Below are 22429 nucleotides of genomic sequence, written 5' to 3' on the forward strand. Positions count from 1 at the left end.
AGGATAAGAGCCCATACGGGTTCTTTAGTTACTGGGATAGTTAAATTATGACACCCGATCAGTCAAACCTTCGTTGGTCCCGTCGGGTGCCAGACGACAGCGCCTGAGCGAGTTGTGTTGAAGAAGTGAAACGCTTTGCTATGTCTACGCTGAAGCCAACAATATGGGAGAAGTGCAATATGAAAGCGCAGTAATTTGTGGAGATCTAACAGCCCACTGTCACCTCGGAGTACCGCACTTGTGAGGTACATATGCACGATGTATACGTTGTTCTCACCAACGTTGTCTTCCTTACCAAAACTCGTTATACTACCGCATGTATATTTCTATTGTGCGCAGGGTTTTATGGAACCTCCGAGTGGTTTATGAGTGATCTTCGCCTAGGAAACTCGGGACGTTCTTTATTGAAAATAAGGGATTGACTGAATGGTTGCATGAGTGATTCGCTTGATGCTTTAACTGAGGAGAAAAAAAGAAAGTCATGTCGTTTAGCCGCGCTGGTCATCACATTTGCCGCCCTCCGACCCTATTTATTTATTTATTTATTTATTTATTTATTTACCTGACTACCCTCAAGGTCACAAAACGTTACAGAGGGGGCGGGTTACATTGCAATGAAATAGTATAAAACAAAACAGAAAAAGAAAGATTACATCCAAATATACATCCTAATATAGGTCATTATATACATGAAATAGTGGAACAAATACTCAGATAGTAGAATAAACAAAAAAATGCAACAAAGAAAGATAAAAACATCTAACTATATCTATACATATTACAGAATAATATGTAATACAGAATCATTATTCGTAAGGCCTTTTCTTCTTCCCGAGTACATATGCCCCTCTTTTCGCATCCTTTTCAATATTCTTCGTGAAACACATTTCCAGTTCATTTATTTCAATTGGCATATCATCCTAGAGCACGGTACTACAAGTGGTAACATCAAATTTTTAGCCGATTTCCTGTAAATTATCCTTATCATGGTCTCTTCTATTAATACTATATAACGAGACTGATTTGGCCGGGCGATCCTTCCTCTGACACATTTTAGAAATTGAAAAAATAAGGTAAAGAAAAGCAGGGTGGTGAAACAGAAATGACTTGCGTTGACTGAAATGTTATAACAATAGGAACAGCAGTGTTATTCAAAGTATGAAATACTGATAGCAATAGCTCCTGAAACTTTACGTGCGGCGTGAACTGCTGTAAGCCTTATGTGCATCGTTCTTAAACGGACGTCGAGCTTTAGATGGCCGGCACATAGGGTACGGACATGGTAATTTTTGGGTGTGTGCTTTCGGTTCTGCCCTAGTTCGTGCAGCGACTGTGTCTACATGTTGAAAAACAGTCGTCGAACTACCACGCAGCAGCTCGTTCACTGTGCCAAAGCTGCAGTTGCTAACTCTGTAGCATCTCCCGATACAGTGCAACATTGCTCTACCGCCAACGGTTTACAGTGGCATTTACGAACGCGTATTCTTACCGTATTGTAATGGCCGATACACCAATGTGCGACTCTCGTGGATCTGAAGAAATCACCGAACGCCTGTCGTGCAACTTCCCTCGATACGACGTGCAGTGTATTCCTCTACGCACCGCCATTATCACCGCCGGACTGCAAAGCAGACAGAAATACTTGGACCGGGGCCACAACCGTCGCTGAGGCGGAAAGCTATCCGTGCGCAGTGTTTGAATGGTGCCAGTCTCAGTGACCCTTTGTAGCCCTCGTTTGCACCTCCCGTGCTGCGCGCAGTGCTCACTCTACTGCTCTGTTGCCATTCCTACTTTCCCTAGTTCCCCATGTAGGGTAGCAAACAGGACGCTCCTTAAGTTTCCTCCCCTTGCTTTTCCCCCTCCCTCTATTTGCGCACCATCAATGTTGCATGTGTTCTGTGAAATTTCGTTATTAAAAAAGTATTTCTGCAGTAAATGTGAGAAGCGCGAAGAACGTGCAACATTCACAACGCATTTCATTTGATTCTACAGAAAACCGTAAATTTGTATAGCGGCAGGCTTCTTTTTTTCTTTGAACAGACGATGACATCTCAGAGTTTTCGGAAAAACACGACGCCGACAACAACGTTAATCCCGTATACCAAAAGAGGGATATAGTTATAAAAAAAAAGTAAGAAAACAAAAGGTGAATAGGAAGAACGTAAAGCGCACAGAAAAATGTTAGACACAACCATAAAGCGTACGGTTCGGGATTATTTAACACACAGGGAGGCTACTGCTATGCTTAGGCGGCGACGGTATCGCCTTCGAAGGGCGCAACCAAAAGCCGCGCCAAGGGACACGGCGTCGTCCACCAAAGCGGCTGTTGCATCAATGCGCAGCGCCACCCTGAAAGATAATGTGAAAACTGAGAAAAGGGCAAGGCTCGATCATCCTGAAGCGTGGCCCGCACTTCCAAGCGCACAACCTGCCACGAAAACACCTCGAATACCACCGCCATCCACACCCTCACCAACCGCTGTTGCGACGACATCTGATGAACGCCAGATTATAATAATGTTGCGATCACTGATGTATGATATGCGTGTTCTACTCAGCAACATGAAAACCGCGTCGGTGAAGAGCGCGCTGCAGGTGCTGGAACTGGACTCAAGGTGTCCAGCATCGTTTAAATGAACTTCGCAGGTAAAGATGTATTTAACTATGAAGGAGAGCAAGGTCGCTTTCACAATTTTGGGAGCCTAGTTATCACCATCAAGTCGTCTAAACTGCGAGCGCATGCGAGAAATATTGACGACTCCACAGCCGTGGGCGATCACTAGGAATTTCAATCCCCGCGATTATTTCTGGGGAAGCTCTAAGGTTAACTCGAGGGGCAGGTTTCTGTCTATTGCCTTTGAACGACAACTTTTTTGTTAAACGATGGAAGCCCCACCTATCTGCGATAGATAGATAGATTAGATAGATTAGATAGATAGATAGATAGATAGATAGATAGATAGATAGATAGATAGATAGATAGATAGATAGATAGATAGATAGATAGATAGATAGATAGATAGATAGATAGATAGATAGATAGATAGATAGATAGATAGATAGATAGATAGATAGATAGATAGATAGATAGATAGATAGATAGATAGATAGATAGATAGATAGATAGATAGATAGATAGATAGATAGATAGATAGATAGATAGATAGATAGATAGATAGATAGATAGATAGATAGATAGATAGATAGATAGATAGATAGATAGATAGATAGATAGATAGATAGATAGATAGATAGATAGATAGATAGATAGATAGATAGATAGATAGATAGATAGATAGATAGATAGATAGATAGATAGATAGATAGATAGATAGATAGATAGATAGATAGATAGATAGATAGATAGATAGATAGATAGATAGATAGATAGATAGATACAAAAGAAAGACAAGGAGGTTAACCAGGAATTATCTCTGGTTGGCTACTCTGTACCGGGGGAGGGGCAAAGGGATGCGATAGGTAAGAGAGAAAAGAATTTAAAAAAAAGACACACACACGCACACGCACACACACACACACACACACACACACACACATAATACAGAACTGTTTCTGTGGGCACTGTCACGCAGTCTACGAAGGCGTCCCTAGTATTACGCAGTGTCACCGTCCAATCCTATGTCACACAGTATACAGTCGCAATTTGTCACAAAGTCCCGCGTCTTTTAAGTAACGCAGCAGCACCTTCATAGCGGATTGCGCTGATGTTCGCGTAGGCCAATTTCCAAGGATGTTGTTTTCCGCTGTTGGGCGCTTGTCCAGTTGGTCTAGCGTTGCTGCTCTTTGCGGGTTGAAACGAGGGCACTCACAAAAGTGTGCGATTGTTTCGTTGCACCCGCAGAAGTCACAAAGTGGGCGGTTGGCCACTCCGATAAGAAAGGAGTACGCATTCGAAGATGCTTCTCCAAGCCATAGACGGACTAGAAGGGTGCAGTTATGTGGTGGAAGGTCGGGTGGAATACGGAGCTGTAAATTGGGGTCCAGGGTATGTATCTGCGAGGAACACCGTATAGTAGCTGCCTAGACCTTCACTTTGTTTCGCACTCCTTTAACAGAAGGGTTCAATGGCTCTAGCACTTGGAAGCGCAGGGAAGTGACCCCCATCCCGAATTATCTGATGACTGAGGAGCTGACTAGCTCCAAGTTGTCCGGAGCCATCCAATGCATCGACTGGCCGAAGTTGAAATAAATCCTTGAAGACCGCTGTCGAGATGACTTACCATCCACCCTAGGGGACGCAAGAAAGGTGTCTTGCAGGTTGCTACCCATTCGATTTTGAAGAGCTCTGCACGCACCTACTTCTACTTTGAGCTAGAGCAACTTCGCGCACTTCGCCGCCGATCGGAACGGAGAGTTAGACGCAAAAAGTTCAATAATGATTTGATATTTCCCAGACGCACGCAGAAGAATATGCCGCGTCGTATGAATAAGCTGGCTTCACAACGATGGGTGTCATTTTGCGAGTCTCAGGATGCCCCAAAGCCTTTGTCTTTTATATGGAGAAATGTTCATGGCCTCCGTGCAACCCTTGGACAGTGCCACCCATTGAATTCCCTGGATCTTGCAGATAGATTTAAGCCGCAGAATCCTTCTGTAGGAGGATTGCCGGTGAAGCAAGTTCCTCTGGAAAGCAGACTCCCGACCACTCACCCTTTCTACGGGATCCCCGTATAGAGTGACCTTTTTCTCTGGACGAACAAGAAGCTGCGCTTGCTTTATGCTGTCGTTCCTCAGCACCAGGACCAGATGGAATTACACAGCGCGCTTTGCGCAACTTTGGTGAATGAGCTTGAAAAACACTTCTGCTGCCGTACAATGACTCCTGGAAGACTGGCGCGGTTCCCCAGGAATGGATGTCAAGTCGCCTAATTTCGCTCCTCAAAATTGGCAAGTCGCCTTTGGAAATTGCGCCATACCCTCCGATCGCACTTGCTAATTGTGTAGGAAAAGTAATGGAACGGATGGTTCTAAAGCATCTAGAGTGGTACCTAGAGCACTAAGCAATTTATCCAGAAAAGATGACAGAATTTCAGGCGCGGCTGCTCATCTATAGACAACGTTATCCTCTTGGTAACGTACGTCGAATACCAGAAGGCCTGTAAACGCTTGTATTCTGCCTTGTTTCTAGACGTCAAAGGGTCATACGATAGTGTCACCCGCGAAGCTATCTTTAAAGCGCTAGAAGTAATAGGACTTGGCGGCAAGATATATCTCTGGGTTCGTAGCTGCCTACAGATCAGATCATTCTACATGCTTTCCGGGGATGGCTCGACATCAAAGTATTAGAGTAGCCCCGGAGCCCCTGAGGGCGGTGTACTAACTCGAACGCTTCTTAATTTGGCTCTCATTGGACTAATCGAGAAACTACCAAGAACGGTTGGACTCTCTATCTTCGCCAACATTTGTATCTGGACGTCGGGGGTGACACAGCTTCAGCTTCGCGCTCAGCTTCACAAGGCGGCCTCATTGACATCCTTCGTAACCTTCGTAACCAAGGACTGGAGGTCACGTGGGAAAAGTGCGCAGTGAAGGCGTTTACTCGGAAGCCAATGTCTGCATGCGGCACATCAATGAACGGACAAGTGATATCACCGAGCAGATGTTACAGGTTCTTGGGGGTTGTGATTGACAGAGACCTGCCCTGGACTCCTCACGTGAACCATGTGAAAAGCGACTGATCTCTATTTGTCATCTGTTAAGGTTCGTTGCAGGAAAGAACTGGGGGGTGTCCACACAATCTATGTTACAGCTGTACAGGGTGTTGTTTGTTGGGTTCTTTCGGTACAGCCTACCTGTTATATCTAAAACCTGCAAAACCAATTTGCGTGCAATTCACAGCACTCAAGCCCAAGCTCTGAGAATATGCCTTGGCTTACCACAGAGTGCGTCAACGGCTGAAACAATTGCCATTGCTCAAGATTACTCAATCACGACGCACATCTCCGTCGAGACAATGCGTGCACATGTCAGGCACATTGCCCGTACCCCTTGCGACCACCTCGCCGCACTGACCTTGGAAAGACCCCGCACGTCATAAAGCACAACTGTCAGTGCATATTGTGCCTCGCTTGCATCGGGGCACACACCTGCGGCCAGGTCGGTGTCCTCCCCATGGTGTTTGTGCCATCCTGAAGTACATCTCAGAATTCCAGGACTTCAGAAACAGTCAGATCTACCATCGTTTGCACTAAAGCAATTGAGGTTACTCATGTTGTACGAGAGGTACAGTAACCAGTTCTGGCGGTGCTGTGTTTATGCCGACGAGAGGAATAACACTGCTATTCAAGACGTCACATATCACGACGCCCAAGGCTGCAGAACTCACGGCTTTGCGTAGTGCTCTTCAATTTATTGACACAGAGAGTCCTGGTACATGGGTCGTGTTTTCCCACTCGAGACCGGCTTTACACAGCATGCAGTCAGTTCTCCGACGTGACGCTCACGAACAGCTAACATACGAGATTGTCAAACTTCACCACGACGTCAAACAGAGAGGCCACGATATTATTTTCCAGTGGCTACCTGGCTATTACGGGATCAGTGGAAATGCTCAAGCAGACAAAGCTGACCGAGAGGCACATCAAGAGCAACACAGCGTACTCATTCCTCTTTCCAGGACATGCGCTGCCTGGCAGTGCATGTTGCACTACCTGGCACGCAAGCTCGCTTTAACAGAGTGGAACACTCCAAATATAAGGCGCACCAGGTTGCACGCTTCGCTCCAGCTCCCACCTCCACCCGGGCTGCACCTATGTGAGCGATCGCTTCTATACCGGCTGTGCTTGCGATGGCCTTCAGGAAGGCGTGCACTACTTTGAGTGGAATGACCGAAAGTGCTGCGTCTGACTTCTGCGGCGGCAAAGAGAACATCGAACATTTATTGTGCCACTGTCATCGATTTCAGTCGGAAAGACAAACATTATTTATCGCATTGCGACGGCTGGACGATCAGCCGTTGTCCGTGCAGGTGGTACTTAAAGACCGTCCCCATCGCTCGTCAGCCCACAAAGCTGTAAAGGTACTTTTTTCTTCCTCGAGGGCGACTGGCCTATCTGAACGCCTTTGACTTGCTCAGGCCCTCCGCGTGCGTGTGCGAGCTCTCAGCGGCTTTCTTGCTCCTCCCCTACCTCTCTCTATCTCATCTTTCTATTCCCACTTTTCTATCCCCCAATGTAGGATAGCCAACCAGAAGCATTTCTGGTTAACATCCCTGCCTTCTCTCTTTCTTTCTCCTCCTTTCCGTAGCTGAATAGTTCACATTAGATGTCTTACATAAGCGTTATTTTTCAGATGTCAATAAAATTCCAAATGTAGACCAATAAACCATACATCTAGTTGAATGTTTTTTAATTACCAGACCATATTTTAATTACGGAAAGAGAACTTTAGCTTTTTGTGCGCCATTTATTTTTTGTATGTTAACTGTGGACTCCACACTAAGTACATTGAAACAATTACGCTTTACTTAATGTCGTGTATTACAGCAAGCTAGTAACACAAATATGTCCCTTGCCTTCAACACTACATAATTCTCTATTACATAATTTTTACGTATATTCTCACCATGTTAAATTTGTTTTTTCGTCTTAGCTCTTTCTTCCTTGCCTTTTTTTTCTTTATTCTCTTAATGACACGTCTGACAAGATTGAGAGGTCTTAAAGCTTATGTATTGTGCCTTTACGAAATTTTGTATCGTCCAGCGAGGCACACAAGCACTTGTGCTTATGCTAGCTGATTATTACTTGGTACAAATGGTATGGGAAACAGTAAACTTGAAACTTCATTTAAATAACCACTTCACTTAAGCTTACATCTACATAGGGTCCAACATGTGCGTTGGATTCGCATATATATATTTTTTTCTCTCTGCTGACCACTCATTCTTTCAATAATACGATACATCCTTAGAAGAGAAAGTGTTTTTCCTAGCATAACACGATTACGTTTCCTGAGGCTCTGTCAACGAGCTGGTAGATGATATTTCTTGAACTTTCGATCCTCCTGGCAGTATTCCAGATTTCTCGTTATTCACATCTCCCGTTTCCACAACCCTTCTGATCGAGATCTTTGCCTTTTTTCACTGCTTACGACACCTCAGTTCCTTACGAAACCTATCTCTAGATGAGTGTTGTTCATCTGTGATAGGGTGGTTCGGGACTGCATCAAATATTTGCCGAGGCCTGAATGGGACCATCTCGCAGGCCTATAATGGAACGGCCATTGCTTAGTTTTCTTGAGGTTCTTGCTTTGAACTTGATGTTGTAATACAAGTGGCAACGCCAACGCTTTATGTCCGGCGTCACGTCTATCTTCCAACTTGCGACTATACTTGAGACCGCAGACACTTCCATTACGAATTTTTTTGCGTCTCCACTTTAAAGCAGCAGACAGCAAAGTCGCCTGCACATAATTCCGCTGGTCCGTACTCGAGAAAACTTTGACAAAGTTTCAATAAAAATGGAGCTGTTGAAAACTGAACGACACGTCTTTAAACCGCAAGTTGGTTCACATAAAGGTGTTTTATAAAGCACTTGACGGCCACTCTTGCGAGGCTAGGTCTCTCTAGAGCCAGAAGCTTTCTCTTTATCCTGCTTCATTTAAAAATAGAAAGAAAGAATGTGTCTGGAGAACAGGTCGGAATCGTGAGTGATGCCGGAACTATTCTTACTAGCTTAGCTACGAACGAAAGTTAGGCCTCAAGCAAAAGCAAACAAAAGATAATATTGAAATAAAATATAAATAGAAGTTGTAATGCGCTAACGCACATTTGTCAGAAAGTTCTAATTTATTAGGTCTTCCATTGTGCCGGACTTTCGAGCAGTAATAAATATTTTGCGCTTGGAACACATCTCAAACAAACGAGTGAGAAGAGCACTCAATAATTCTATTCGCTTGCCAGAAGACCGAAAGCGACGCATTTTCTTAGTTACTAATTGGTTTCTGCTTAAAAAATTGAGCACAAGCAGGCCTGATAATAATAACTGGTGAGCTATTAGCTTCTAGAAATAGTGTGATGAAGTTCATGTGAACACAAGAAACATCGACTCTCGCATGCAGGTTTCGAAAAGTAAAGCCTTACGCAGAACTATACCTTAAAGTTGAGGGGCACTTTTTGCATTACTTTTTTTGCCCATTTTATTTTGCGCAACGCGTCTAGCAGTAGCATTCTAGTTTTCCGCTTTCAAATTTCTGAACAGAAAAACAAAAACAAAACAAATGTGCCTCTTCCGTTTTGATCACCCATGCCAAGTTCAGTACTTGAAATTACAGTGACGCATTACCACTGTAGATATCTTTACCAGCAAAGGGCCCGTGCAAAAAAATGAAGTAAATATTTAATTCTTTTTTAGAATAAAATGTAAGTGCCCACGCGCTTTATGAACGGCTGACGTAGGCGAAACACGTGTAAAGGCATTCAGAACGAGAACCTTAGGCCTTGCACAACTGTTCCTACTGAACATGATTAAGTAGGAATCAACGGCTTATCGGTTCGAAAAACTTTGTGCGAAGAGTCGAAGACTGGTATCCCGATAATCAAAGTTTCACTGAGCAATGTTTTCCGTGTTATCATGAAGATTAGCATTTTTGTGAGACCATTATAAATATAGCTGCTATGCACTGCATACCATTTTCGTGTTTTCAAGCACATACCAATGCCATACGCGAAAGTGCTCGGAACCTTGACCTATTGAAGTGTCCAGTGCAAGCAGACGTTCTGTGCTGCCAAGAATTAATGAGTCGAAATCGCTACAGCGCGCACTCTGCAACCACGGGTTTCATGTAACGCGCCCCAACCATTGCCTACAGTACCGGGGCTCTACAAGAGGATCAGTAATAAACTGTAATTTTCATTACTGCAAAGAAGAAACTGCGTGTATAGCGTGCGACATTTTATCGTTATGTGACCGTTTGTTAGAGATAGACATCGAGAAAGGCAAGGAGGCCTACGGGAGTCATACTTCCTTATCTCTAAACTTTCACAATTTTGTTTTCTTTCTTTCATGAGTATTTAGGCGACGACAACAACAACCCTCGTCGTTCCGTGGGATATGTGAAGGTCTGTAAATATCTTGAATTCATTTTTTAGAAGAATCAGCTGCAACGAGCAAGTTTGTTTCTGAGACCCGACAACGTTCACACTCTGCCGATGGTTCTTGAGTCATTCTACTGCTCAGATACATATTGTCCTTCCGCACTGGAAGCATTTGATGAAGAATACAGCGGCCGCGACAACTGTCGCGCACCCGTCACGTGCATTCAGGGTGCGGTCAGAAACCGCGGTGCTTCAGTGGCCGATGAAACACCGCGGCTGCAGGCGGCAGCCCTAGAGCAGATGAAATTCGGCGCTTACCTTTCCTCAGAACGTGCGATGGCCCTTAATCCCACGCCATCTTGGGACATGCTGCGATCCACAGTGCCCATGATCTCCGGTGGTCACAGCTTCTCGCACTCAAGATAAACCAAAACAAAGTGGTCCCCGACGACGATCAGTTCGTAAACAGGAACGACAAGCTGCGGACAAAGCTCAACTATTTTTTTAGGCTTTAACTAAGACGCTCTGCAGCGACACCTACGTCGATGGTCGCTTGTGAACCAGTGTTCTTGCTTACAGTGAAAGAGAAGGAACGAATAACGCGGCGCTGCCTGAAGTTCTTGTTTCACGAGGCAGACGGAAATGATAAGATCACCAAGCGGGTGCGAAGACGGAGGTAATGAACAGGCTATATCAGAGCAGACGAGCAGCTGACTCTGCAGACTTCCGAAAAATTTAGGAGTCGGCCAGACGGAGGATGCGCCTTGAACGCGTTAAGCTGCTTCCGAGGCAGGGGCTGGCTTGATCGAAGTCGTGACGACGGACGAGCCGTGAGCAGGTGTTACGAAAGAAAGAGGCTGCAAAACAAGAACAAAGTGCCGGTAGCACTACCTTTTATCACTCGTCCGACCGAGTTAGCATGTCGATGGAGACGCACACGAGAAAAGTGACGTCGGATGCGCGCACGGAGAGAGTCGCTCGAGAGGCGCTGTACTGAAAAAGAAAATGATACGTAGAGGTATGCAAACGTGTGAATGTATAGAGACGCGCGTGTGTGAATGGTCCCTGTAGTGAAGGGGGCGTCGGACACCTGACAAGCGGGGCCGCGCGCGAGCGAAGCCGGCACCCCGGCGGACCCGGGTTGAGTGCGAGACGCGGACTGGCACCCGGAACGACGGCAGAAGCGCTGCCTCGTGTCCTCCTTTCTTTCTTTTTCTCTCCCCCTCCGGCTTTCATGTTAGCGCCTCCTATTCCCCCCTCTCACGCCCTCTTGCCATTCGGAGCCCGGACCCGGGCTTCTCGGGCGCGCGCGCGCTGTGGGCCCAGGAGTGGAAGTGCGCTCCCTCTCGCTTACCTCCCCCCTCTCAGATACCACCACCCTCTCCGTACTCTAACGTTGATGCGAGCAGGGCGCGCCTAGCGACGCGCGCCGGAAAGCGTCCTGGAACCCGCATCCGCCCGCATTCTGCAAAACTTCTGCCGGCACGCTGCCGGTGGGCACTAATAGATCCCTACTTACTACGTTTCCGCTGTACGACGTGCACTCAACGCGGCGGCAGCCCCACCCACCGCATTGGCGAGGCACTCGAATGCGGCAAAGTGCTAAGTAGTACAGAACCGTTACTGGCAAGCGCACAGCAAAGAATTGCAGCTGTCGGTGGTGCAAGGTTTACTGACGCACACTTATCTACCGATTCATTCAAAAGATCTGAAATCTGTTGACGCCTACCGCGTCAGTAGAGGCACACGGAAGGAAGACCCCTCTAGTTCCGAGTCTATAGCAATGTAATAGAGGCTCAGAATAGATTATTAAAGGGGCCCTCAACCAACCCTCGGGTTTGGTGAAAAAACACAGTGGTGCAAAAACACAGATAGCATGCGCTGCTGTGAACAACGTAGACAAATTTTGTAGTCGCGCGCGGCACGTGGATCTCACAAGCGAAGCGCCAAGTCATCTTTCTCACAAACGCTCTCTTTTTTCCTAACTCTTTTATGGACGCTTTATTTCGTAATATAGCAGATTCCCATACGCAGCTGCTATTGACCAATAGCTGGCGTCAATCAAGAAGGATGCATCAGAGCGCGTTTTCCTACTGTTACTGTGTATATTTGTTGACGCATTTCCATAAACAGGCTGAAGCAAGCGAAAATCTGCTTTGCGATTTTGATAATAATTACGTACTTCCCGAAGTATAGCCGACTATCTTCTGCTCACGCTTGGCCGCGGACGCCCGCGTAGGAATTAAACTTTGGCCCCCCTGCTTATCGGTGTCCCTGCCATCGGGTCTCGCTAATTTCGACTAGTTATAAACACTCAACTAGCACCGAACCACGCGAAACGTAAGGTCAGACCACGCGCACGCTTGCCGCGGCGCGCGCTCACTCCTGGCCGCTGCTGGTTAGACGCCTTGGCAAACTTCGCTTCGTATTGGTCTACTGAAATGGTCAAGTTGGATGTGGCTACTGTCCGTCGGTCAAGCTGATGCAGTACAAAGCCAGCCCGCACCAGGTGGCACAGCCAGAATGGAGCATATGAGCGTGAGCGCACATTCTAGCGCCGTCGTGCGCAAAGCAAACCCTACAGTTGCATGTAGCTGCGGTCTGCTACGTAGCGCAGATACCGTGGCCACCGCGCGGGGCCGCGACGAGTCCACTGGCTGAGTGCACTGCGGCTCGCTGAGGACAACCATGTTTGGCAGGTTTGGCGCGTCGTAGGCGCCAAAATCGAAAATAGTGGCGCCTACGCGTGAAGATCCAAATTCCAATTTGAACTGCGCGTCATGGTGACGTTGAGTAGCCGGAGCGTTGTGGGTACACCGCGCTCCGCCGTAGCCTTCGCAGTGCAAATCATTGAAGAAGGAGCGGAAGCATCGCGAACGCTTTGTTGCCAATATTTACGCTTCTGCTGAACGCACTAAAAAACTTTTTGCAGCAAAGTATTTCTGAAATAGTCTGATTTAACTGCAAGTACATTTCTGGACTTCTATAAAAAGTGGTTCAGGGCCCCTTTAAGTATTCTGTCGGAACGGAAACCAAAACACGTGTTATAGGTCGCCCAAGGTGCGCCCTTTGCAACTGTAGCTTGTTCGTCCTTACTCTACTGTATTCATCTGCTCGTTCGATCATAGTTCGCGTTTGTGTGCGGCCATACTCCACGATATTTCATTTGATCATCCGCTGGCGATTCGACACGCACTTGAAAATACGCTTCCATTTGGCTTTTTCTTGTTCCACCTACACATAGCAGTGAGCTTGGATAAAACAGGTAGACAGTACATCCAGTTATAGGCATGCATCTTCTTAGAAGTATGCGTAGAAGAACAAAATGGAGTGAGAGAGAGGCCTTCAGCACTTGAAGAGGGGTCTTCAAGAGAAAGGAAAGTTTTCGGCTTTTGTGGCGCACACAAGCCCGTATTCACAAAACGTCCCTACGCTTGAATTGTTCGTATAAGAGCAGATACAACAATCGCGATGTCGGGCACTTTATTAGCCTAAGCTGCTAGCCAATGCAGAAATAGCCTTTACGAACGATAAAATGTGTGAACTCTGCCGGTCTATTCGTCCATAGTACTAATGAGCACGAATAGAGAGCGACATAACGGATCCGTATCATTGGAACTTACTGAACAACTACGATTTCTACGTTCAATTTCTCTATATACAATTCCGTTTTGAGTTTAGGAGGGGCGTCGAAGTAGGATCAATCACTTCAACGATTCTGGAAAATACTGTCGCAGCAGTGCATAAGCTGGCAGATGGGACACGTATATCAAGCTGGAGCTAACTGAATGCGCCGGCTTGGAAACCCAAATTGTTTGGGAAATTTAACACGTCCATGTAAAGGCCGTATTTGTGACGATTCACGACATGAACATCAATCGATTCGAGCAACACACCTCTCTCTAGGAAATGTGTATAAAACTCTGTATGCGAATGCCTTACGGCACAATCACGTTGCATAGCGCCGCATCACGCAGTCTAAAATATTTCGTTTGCCTTAATTTAGCAAACGTCGTCAATAAAGAACTCTAGAATAAAGTCAATTAATGTAAAAGAGGGTCTATTATTTGGGCAATAATTTTCTGAAAAATTCCGGTGAACTGTTGGCTCTCTTCTATTGCAGCAGGCCTTCCTCAGAAACCCCAAGTCCAGCACTAAATGCACATGCGTAAAATGCAAATCTTGCAGACAACTATAGTTGAAGCGTCAAGACTTTCGTACCATGTAGCACAAAGAAAGCCTTGCACCAAAATGATATGTGAGGCATTAAGGGGTTCCCGCCATATATGTTTTAGGTGGAGCATCTTCATTATTGTGCTAGTCTCGCAAGTAAAACTAGATGGTCAAACCAATGAGCATCTATCTGCATTATTCCACAATTGCGACATATGCTTTAACTTAAACAGATAAATGTTATAGTTTAGTGAATTTCATCATTGGGGCTAATCGCTGAAGGTCTGTCGTCCACTGCAACAAATGATTGTTTTGTAGAAAAACAACTTCTTCATTTATAGCACACTTCTTTTAAGAAATACTAAGTCTTTAAAACACCCGCTGTGCGTGTGTGTCTCTGGGTGCGCAAGTGGGTATGTATGTATGTATGTATGTATGTATGTATGTATGTATGTATGTATGTATGTATGTATGTATGTATGTATGTATGTATGTATGTATGTATGTATGTATGTATGTATGTATGTATGTATGTATGTATGTATGTATGTATGTATGTATGTATGTATGTATGTATGTATGTATGTATGTATGTATGTATGTATGTATGTATGTACGCGCGTGCGTGGAAGACTAAAGTTTATTTCAGAACCAACCATTGGCACCGAAACAGCTGTGTTGTGATATACAAGTAGACGGGTACGCTGTGATCACCTTCAAAAGGAAGCAATGAGAGCCAATTCCACGGCGAGAAACATGAGTAGCGGAGACCACCCCACCAGGCAACGCATACTTAAAGCAAGCTATTCCTCGGGCGATGGACCCCTGGCAGCCAACCCCCGGGCACCAACAGCAATAACCTTTGGACAAATAAAGTTCATTCCTATCCGTTCCTATCCAAAACCAGCGGTCTACGCTAGAGTACACAAACACACTTGTGAACGCGCCACCCTCACAGTCTAGGCAAGTGTGACAGGGATCGATTGTTCAGTTGTACATGCGATCGATTCCTGGTCAGGGCCACTATTTACAAGTATGCTATTACGATAAACTGAGCACGTTCCATCCAATTGTGGTTTTAGATATACAAGGTGTTTCAGCGAACATTTTCAAAATTTTGCAAAGCTGCCTGAGGCACATAGCTCAATTCTAGTTCATGAGGAGACCTACTCGAAGCGGCGGAAACTACTTGCACAAAAAATTGAAATGCATAATCGACTCATTAACAAAAAATCGCTAATTACCTATTTAACTATTTATCTTGTAGCCCATATTGCAATTTACAAATCCTAGCCGTAGAGTTTGCAAGGCGGATCCACTTGGCACGAATTCTCAGGAATGCACCAGTTTCGATATATAAATTCTCGAACTTTGCGGAGAAATGCATTGGCGTTCCAGTTACTTGTGTGCTTCAGTGCATGAAACGACGTTTTGTTAACAAATTAAGTGGAACGCCATTGCATTTCTCCGCAAAGCTCGGGAATATATATCACGAAACTGCTCGCGTCCTGAGAATTCATTCAAGTGGATCCGCATTGCGAAGTCCACTGCTGCAATTTGTAAATGGCAATATGGGTCATAAGTCAATTAGGTGCAAAGTTAATTAGTGATTTTTTTATTAATTAGTCCATTTTGCATCTCAATATCTTGTGCAAGTATTGTCCGCCGCTTCGAGTAGACCAGCTCACAAACTGGAATTGTGATACGTGCCACAGGCAACTTTTAAAGGTTTTTTTAAAGTGTTCGCTGAAACACCCGGTATAAATAACGGAGGTGGTGGGCCCGTGCTAAATAGTCCTTACGAACAAACGCCTTTGTGAATTCACCCCCTCATAATTACTTGACCCAAGTCCTTAACAAGTTTTCTGTTTTGCCATCATTTCTTTATACTGAGAGCCACATTTATATCTCCCGCTTTGGCTTTGCTTCCCACCTTTCCGTGAGAGCGTGATAGAGAGCACGGTGGCGCCGAAAGAATGCGTTTCGCTGAAAATCATCTGCTTTTTGCTGCGCAGTTCTGCCTCCTGCGCACTGCATATTGCCTGGGGCACACTGTGGTCACTGCGGCTAGGTACGAGCACGGCGATCTCAACTGCCATCGAGCTGCTGATCAGCTTTTGATGCCACTCATAAGACCACCGCATCATACAATGACAACAAGCGCAGAAGGCTGCACGCAGCTTTTACAAGTAGCGACACCATGCGGGACGAGTATAAAGGGCCACCCTTTGGAATACACGAGCACTGGCCACGGTGCCCCCGAAAGAATGCGATTCGCTGAAAATCCTCTGCTTTTTGCTGTGCAGGTGAGAAAATATTACGGCAAGTGCTGCCATTCAAGCGATCCTTTTCTGCTAGTGCTGCCGTGCCGATGGCTGTGTTGCTTGCTTGTTTTTTGTCTCCGGAAGTTACTGCTTTTACGAGGGGACATTGAAAAAAAAATTATGGGGTTTTGCGTGCCAAAACCACTTTCTGATTATGAGGCACGCCGCAGTGGAGGACTCCGGAAATTTCGACCACCTGGGGTTCTTTTACGTGCACCTAAATCTAAGTACACGGGTGTTTTCGCATCTCGTTCCCATCGAAATGCGGCCGCCGTGGCCGGGATTCGATCCCGCGACCTCGTGCTCAGCAGCCCAACACCATAGCCACTGAGCAACCACGGCGGGTAGAGGACATTGAAGCTAACCCCGGTCCCGACAATGCTCAAATATTAAAGCATGTTAAGGAAATCGCACCTGATATTAAGGATATCAAAGAAAACCGCCTGGTAGAAATTGAAAAAAAAAAGGTAGACGCTTTATCGAAACTTCTAGACAAAGTCACTTTGCGTCAAGATCGGCTTTCACATATTAACAAAGTTGTTCTGACGCTTGAAAAGAAAATAGACCAATTAGAGAACCACAGTAAAAGACCTAATTTGATTATTTTTAGGCTAACAGAACCAGAGGGTGAACACGGCGAATCACTGGAAACAGCCGTAAGTAAAGGTATCTTTCAAGAACTTCTTGACCTGAACCCGATAGCTATTGAACGAATACATAGACTAGCTCGACCATCCACAAATAAGAAATGACCAATTATCCTAAGATTGATCAATACTAGAGAAATAGCGTTAATCTTTAAACAATGCCACAAGCTGAAGAACACTGCTATATCAGTAAGTGAAGACTATTCGCGAAAGGTTCGAGAAGTTAGGAGGAAGCTGTGGGCAAGTATGAAAGAAAACCGCAAGAAGGGGGACAAGGTTTCCTTGGCCTTTGACAAATTTTACATCAATAGCATACGTTATATTCGGAGCGATGAAAAAAATGAAAGAATTCCTGTTAAAAAAACGACGCAGAGAAACCGCACCGTCCATTGACCCGTCGTCAGGCGCAAGCGCATAAATAGGCACTAAAATCGACGATGTTCAAGACAATGTTTCAGATCTTTCATGTTAAAAAATTTTTGAACCTCCCTTCCACGCAAATCCAGTTTCAGCTAAGGATAAACGCCTTCGTATCGTGAATTTCAATGGACGTAGCGTGGTGAACAAGACCGATTTCCTGGAAATTCACTCGCTGCAACACGATCCGCACATCGCGGTCATAATGGAAACCGTTAACCATATAACAAATTAACTTGTCTTTCCACCCCATTACAAAGTTTTTCGTAAGAACAGAATGCGCAGAGGCGGAGGTGTAGCCGTTCTAGTTAAAGATCAGATAGGAGCTACGCTTGTCGGTGATACTCCCGACCTGGAGTGCATATGCCTTAGGTTATCGTGCTGGGGTCATTGATATGTGTTGTACGCATGTTACAGACCACCTGACGCTACACCAGGTTGCTTGATTAAACTTCAAGAGCCCATATCTCACTACCAAAACAAGAAAATTTTTTTTATCGACGATCTTCACTTGCCTTGTCAATTGGGAGCTCCTCCAGGCAAACAATAAGGCTGATGTAAACGCTAACATCATTTTTGACATTATGCTAACATATGATCTAATCCAAGTGGTTAATGAACCCACGGTTATACAAGGGTCATCATGTTCTATATTCGATGTTATATTTTTGAACCCATATTCTTTTCTGAGCATAACGTGACAATCGAAGATGGTTTATCTGATCATTACCTTGTTGCGATTTTCTTGCCATTGTCAAGACTACATCTCTTAAAATTGCCAAAACCAAATCTTTTAAAGATTACTCCAGAGTTGATGACGCCAGCGTCATTGGCTACATGGAAACCTGCCTTACGGGTTTTGCAGGTAGCGGTGGTGATGTGTGTACACTATGGACAGGCTTTACTACAATGTGCAGAAATTACATAGATACATTCTTACCTACTAAAACTAAGAAAGTCAATAATAGTACGCCTTGGATGACGCGTGGTATAGTACAACTAAAGCGCAAAATCAAATGGAATAAAAATAAGCATCCACGCACGGTCGTTATCACTCAACTACAAAAAAAGCTGTGCGGCGCATGTGAGTCAAAAGATTTATATTTTACCACAACATTGCCTAACTTTATAAAGAAAGCGCTGGAGAAGGTTTGGGGTTACCTAGGCGATAGCAAGAGAGCTGTCAGGGAAATTGCAATTGATGGAACCATTGTTAACGACTTGAATGCCATCGCAGAACATTTTAACAATTACTTTCATAGCGTATTCTCCTGCGCAAGTTCAGGCCCGTCTTTAAGCTCTGCAGTGTTTGAACAGCATGAGGCAAATTCTATCTCTTACCGTGGCATTGTGTCTATGTTACTCAATTTAAAAACCAAAACAAATCCTGGTCCCGACATAGTTTCCGAATGTGTTTCTTAGGCGATACGCCGAAAGTGTTGCCAAGTTGTTAGTTCTATTATTATTCAGAGCATCTTTGTTATGTGCGAAGGTGCCTAAAAATTGGAAGATGGCTGGAGTTGTTCCGGTCTTCAGAAAGGATATCGATTATTGCTCAGAAATTACCACCCCATATCACTGACATCATACCGCTGCAAAATTTTCGAGCACATAAACAGAACTCGCATTAATTAATTCTTACAAGATAAATGAATACTAACATGTGCTCAACATGGCTTCAGAAAGGGCTGTTCCACTGTCACGCAATTAGTAATAGTAATCGATTAAATTGCCAGAGCTTTGGATGCTAACGGTCAAGTTGGTGCTGTGTTTCTGAACTTCAGTAAAGATGTAGATAGGTTATTCACTAAAAACTAATTTTAAAATGAAAAAACGTTAACCTTCCACAGATCACGATTACTTGGCTTACAGAGTATCTGGATAAACGCCAACAGTACGTTTCAGTTGATGATCACAACTCGGGATATCTACCAGTCACTTCAGGTGTTTCCCCGGGTAGTGCCCTGGGTCGATTGCTCTTTCTGTTGTATATTAATGACATTGTTACCGTCGTCAAATCTGGAACACAAATACGATTGTTTTCACATGACTGCGTTGTATTTCGTACTGTTAAGTCAGCGGAACATAATAATCATCATCATAATCATAATCATCATCATCAGCCTGGTTACGCCCACTGCAGAGCAAAGGCCTCTCCCATACTTCTCCAACTACCCTGGTCATGTACTAATTGTGGCCATGTCGTCCTTGCAAACTTCTCATCCGCCCACCTAACTTTCTGCCGCCCCCTGCTACGCTTCCCTTCCCTTGGAATCCAGTCCGTAACCATTAATGACCATCGGTGATCTTCTCTTCTCTATACACGCCCTGCCAATGCCCATTTCTTTTTCTTGATTTCAACTAAGATGTCATTAACTCACGTTTGTTCCCTCACCCAATCTGCTCTTTTCTTATCCCTTAATGTTACACCTATCATTCTTCTTTCCATAGCTCGTTGCGACGTCCTGAATTTAAGTACGGAACATCGCAGGGGACTTAACTCTAGCTTGAATAATGTATTTTTGTGGTGCAAAGAACGCGGCATGGGCTTCAAACACAGATAAAAGTGTCTCTCTTCGCATAACGTATAAAAAGAACCCCATGGAGTACGCGTATCAAGTGGGATCTGTTCCATTAAAGCATGTTAAGAGTTACAAGCATCTTGGCGTAACTTTCAGTAAGAATTTTTCATGGAACTTTCACATTGACAACACATGTATTTCTGCCTTCCGCAAGCTAACTCATCTGCGACACAAACTTAGAAATGCCCCCTCAGACGTTAAGTTGCTCACTTGCCTAACCTATATCCGACCAAAACTTGAATATGCTTGCGTCGCATGGGATCCCTATACTAAAGTCAATATTAGCAAACTCGAGAGAATACAGAGAAAGTCTGTTCGTTTTATTTATTCCAAATTCAAAAGTTTGGACTTGCCGTCAGAGTCGATGTTGACCAACGACATTGCTTCGCTTGAACAAAGAAGACAAAAATACCGGCTAGATTTTTTATATAATTTACCTACCACAACTTGGCTCGGGACCCTTCAGTATATGTAAGCTCTCTTTCCACAAGAAATACATGACACCATCGTCCTGATACACGCACTTAAAGCTGTCTATGATTGGACAGACAGCTTAAAGTTCTCCTTCTTTCGACGGACTATTTTCGAATGGAATTCTCTGCCTGCACCATACAACATGCGACTGTCTTTTTTGAATATGTACATTCCTTTTGACCTTAGTATTTCCGTTGCACTTGGGAGTGTGTCTGCATAAATTTGTTCTCTTTGCGTTGAATGATCACGGCAAGTCCTCGTCTCTCAAACACCCGTGCCTTTGGTGTGCAACGCTGAACTGCCTATTGTTACTGATATGCCTTTTTTTTTTTTAGTTTACATCGCTCTGTTCCTCCCCCTTCTGCTTTCCGTAATCGACCGGGAAGAATGGATTGATTAAAGCTTCGTGTTTTGATATTTTCATGAATTGTTTTGTGAGCAATATGTCATATAAAAGTGTATGTTTTTTTTCTGTATGTATATGAATATATCTATGCATCTTTGTATTTTTATGTCTAGCCTTGCAGTTAATTAAGTGTGCCCGTCCTGCAAGGACCACAATGTAGCATGTGCTAAATAAAATAAAATAAATAAATAACAGGAGCATAAATGTACTTTTGCAGAGTACCCCGTATTCACGAAGGGGGAAAACGTTGTTTGATAAAAAACTCACAGCAAGAATTTCGATTTTAATTGAATACAGCACACGCCACGTTGACGTCGCATTTTACAAAGCCCCCGTTAAGTGACCCTTACCCTCTTGCAAAAACTTACGACATTTCACTTCCTCTTCAGTCAAAAAGAAAGAAAGAAAGCACGTCTATAAACCGGATTATAATATCACTGACTCAAGTCTACGACGCACCATGATACATTTTTCTCAATCAAATTGCTCTTATTGTCTCTATTTTCCACCCACACGGCCGTATATCTATGCCCAAAGACCTGCTCAGATAAACCAGCTTCCGAAACCAGCCACCTCAATTTTCCTTAAGCGAATCATTAAGGAGAAATAGTCGCTTTTAAGGTACCCCCTTTCCCCCCCTCCCCCCCCCCCCAAAATAAAGGCGCCATTGCTGAGTTTTGCAGCAATCTTGTCCAAAAAGAAAACGCTAACAAAGTCCCATAAAGTCTACTTAAAATCAGTACTGATTTAGACAACGACGGCGCTGATCTTGCTTTTCTGTACAATGACTATTCATCGAATTTGTCCTATACTCCCACACCCCACCCTGCCCATCTCTGAGTTAAGCTGTCTACTACACTTACCAGGACGATGCCGCTTGTAGTGGCGTCTGGGGTCCTAAACACCGTTTTTTCCTCCGCTCCTATATTAGTATACCACCGGTGGATAAATGATTCGCTTCAGCAACTGTCCTTGGGCACTATCGAAATAAGAACTCGCAGCTGTGTTCTTGCACACCTACGTAGATGTGCTTGCGCTTCGCACAGCGTGTATCCCGAGGCTAATTCGCTTAGGACGAACTTAGAATCAAGAAAGAAGTTCGGCCATCATTTGGGTTCGCCATAGGCAGGCGTGATAGTGGTTGTACACACAACTGTCGAAACAACTTAACCGGTCTTTCCTCTCTCACGACAGGAGATGAGGATCCCCATTTCGTTAGCCGTTCTTCGCATGCAAATAGGGAGCTCGCCGCCATAGATCTTCATTTACTATCGTCCCTGCGGGAGTAGTTGGCGCCGTAGGCATCGATGCTCAGTGTATTAAGCAAAACCGCGCAGGATTGCGGGCTCCGC

At 44.7% G+C, this 22429-nt stretch overlaps 1 protein-coding gene across 3 annotated transcripts in view; it reads right to left on the bottom strand.

Moving 5' to 3' along the window:
- SLO2 (slowpoke 2) overlaps positions 1-22429 on the bottom strand; it is a 488163-nt gene that overhangs the window by 412191 nt on the left and 53543 nt on the right. For 2 of the 3 annotated variants that reach the window (XM_055063163.2, XM_055063161.2), the window contains exon 1: positions 10373-10653. The exons of the other annotated variant lie outside the window; for it this stretch is intronic. In XM_055063163.2, the coding sequence (XP_054919138.1) occupies positions 10373-10443 (71 nt within the window). In that variant the 5' untranslated portion in view covers positions 10444-10653. Of the gene's footprint in view, positions 1-10372; positions 10654-22429 lie in introns of those variants that run through there. 3 annotated transcript variants of the gene reach the window in all.

This window comes from Dermacentor andersoni, chromosome 1 (genome assembly GCF_023375885.2).
Source record: "Dermacentor andersoni chromosome 1, qqDerAnde1_hic_scaffold, whole genome shotgun sequence".
NCBI classification, from domain to species: Eukaryota; Metazoa; Arthropoda; class Arachnida; order Ixodida; family Ixodidae; genus Dermacentor; species Dermacentor andersoni.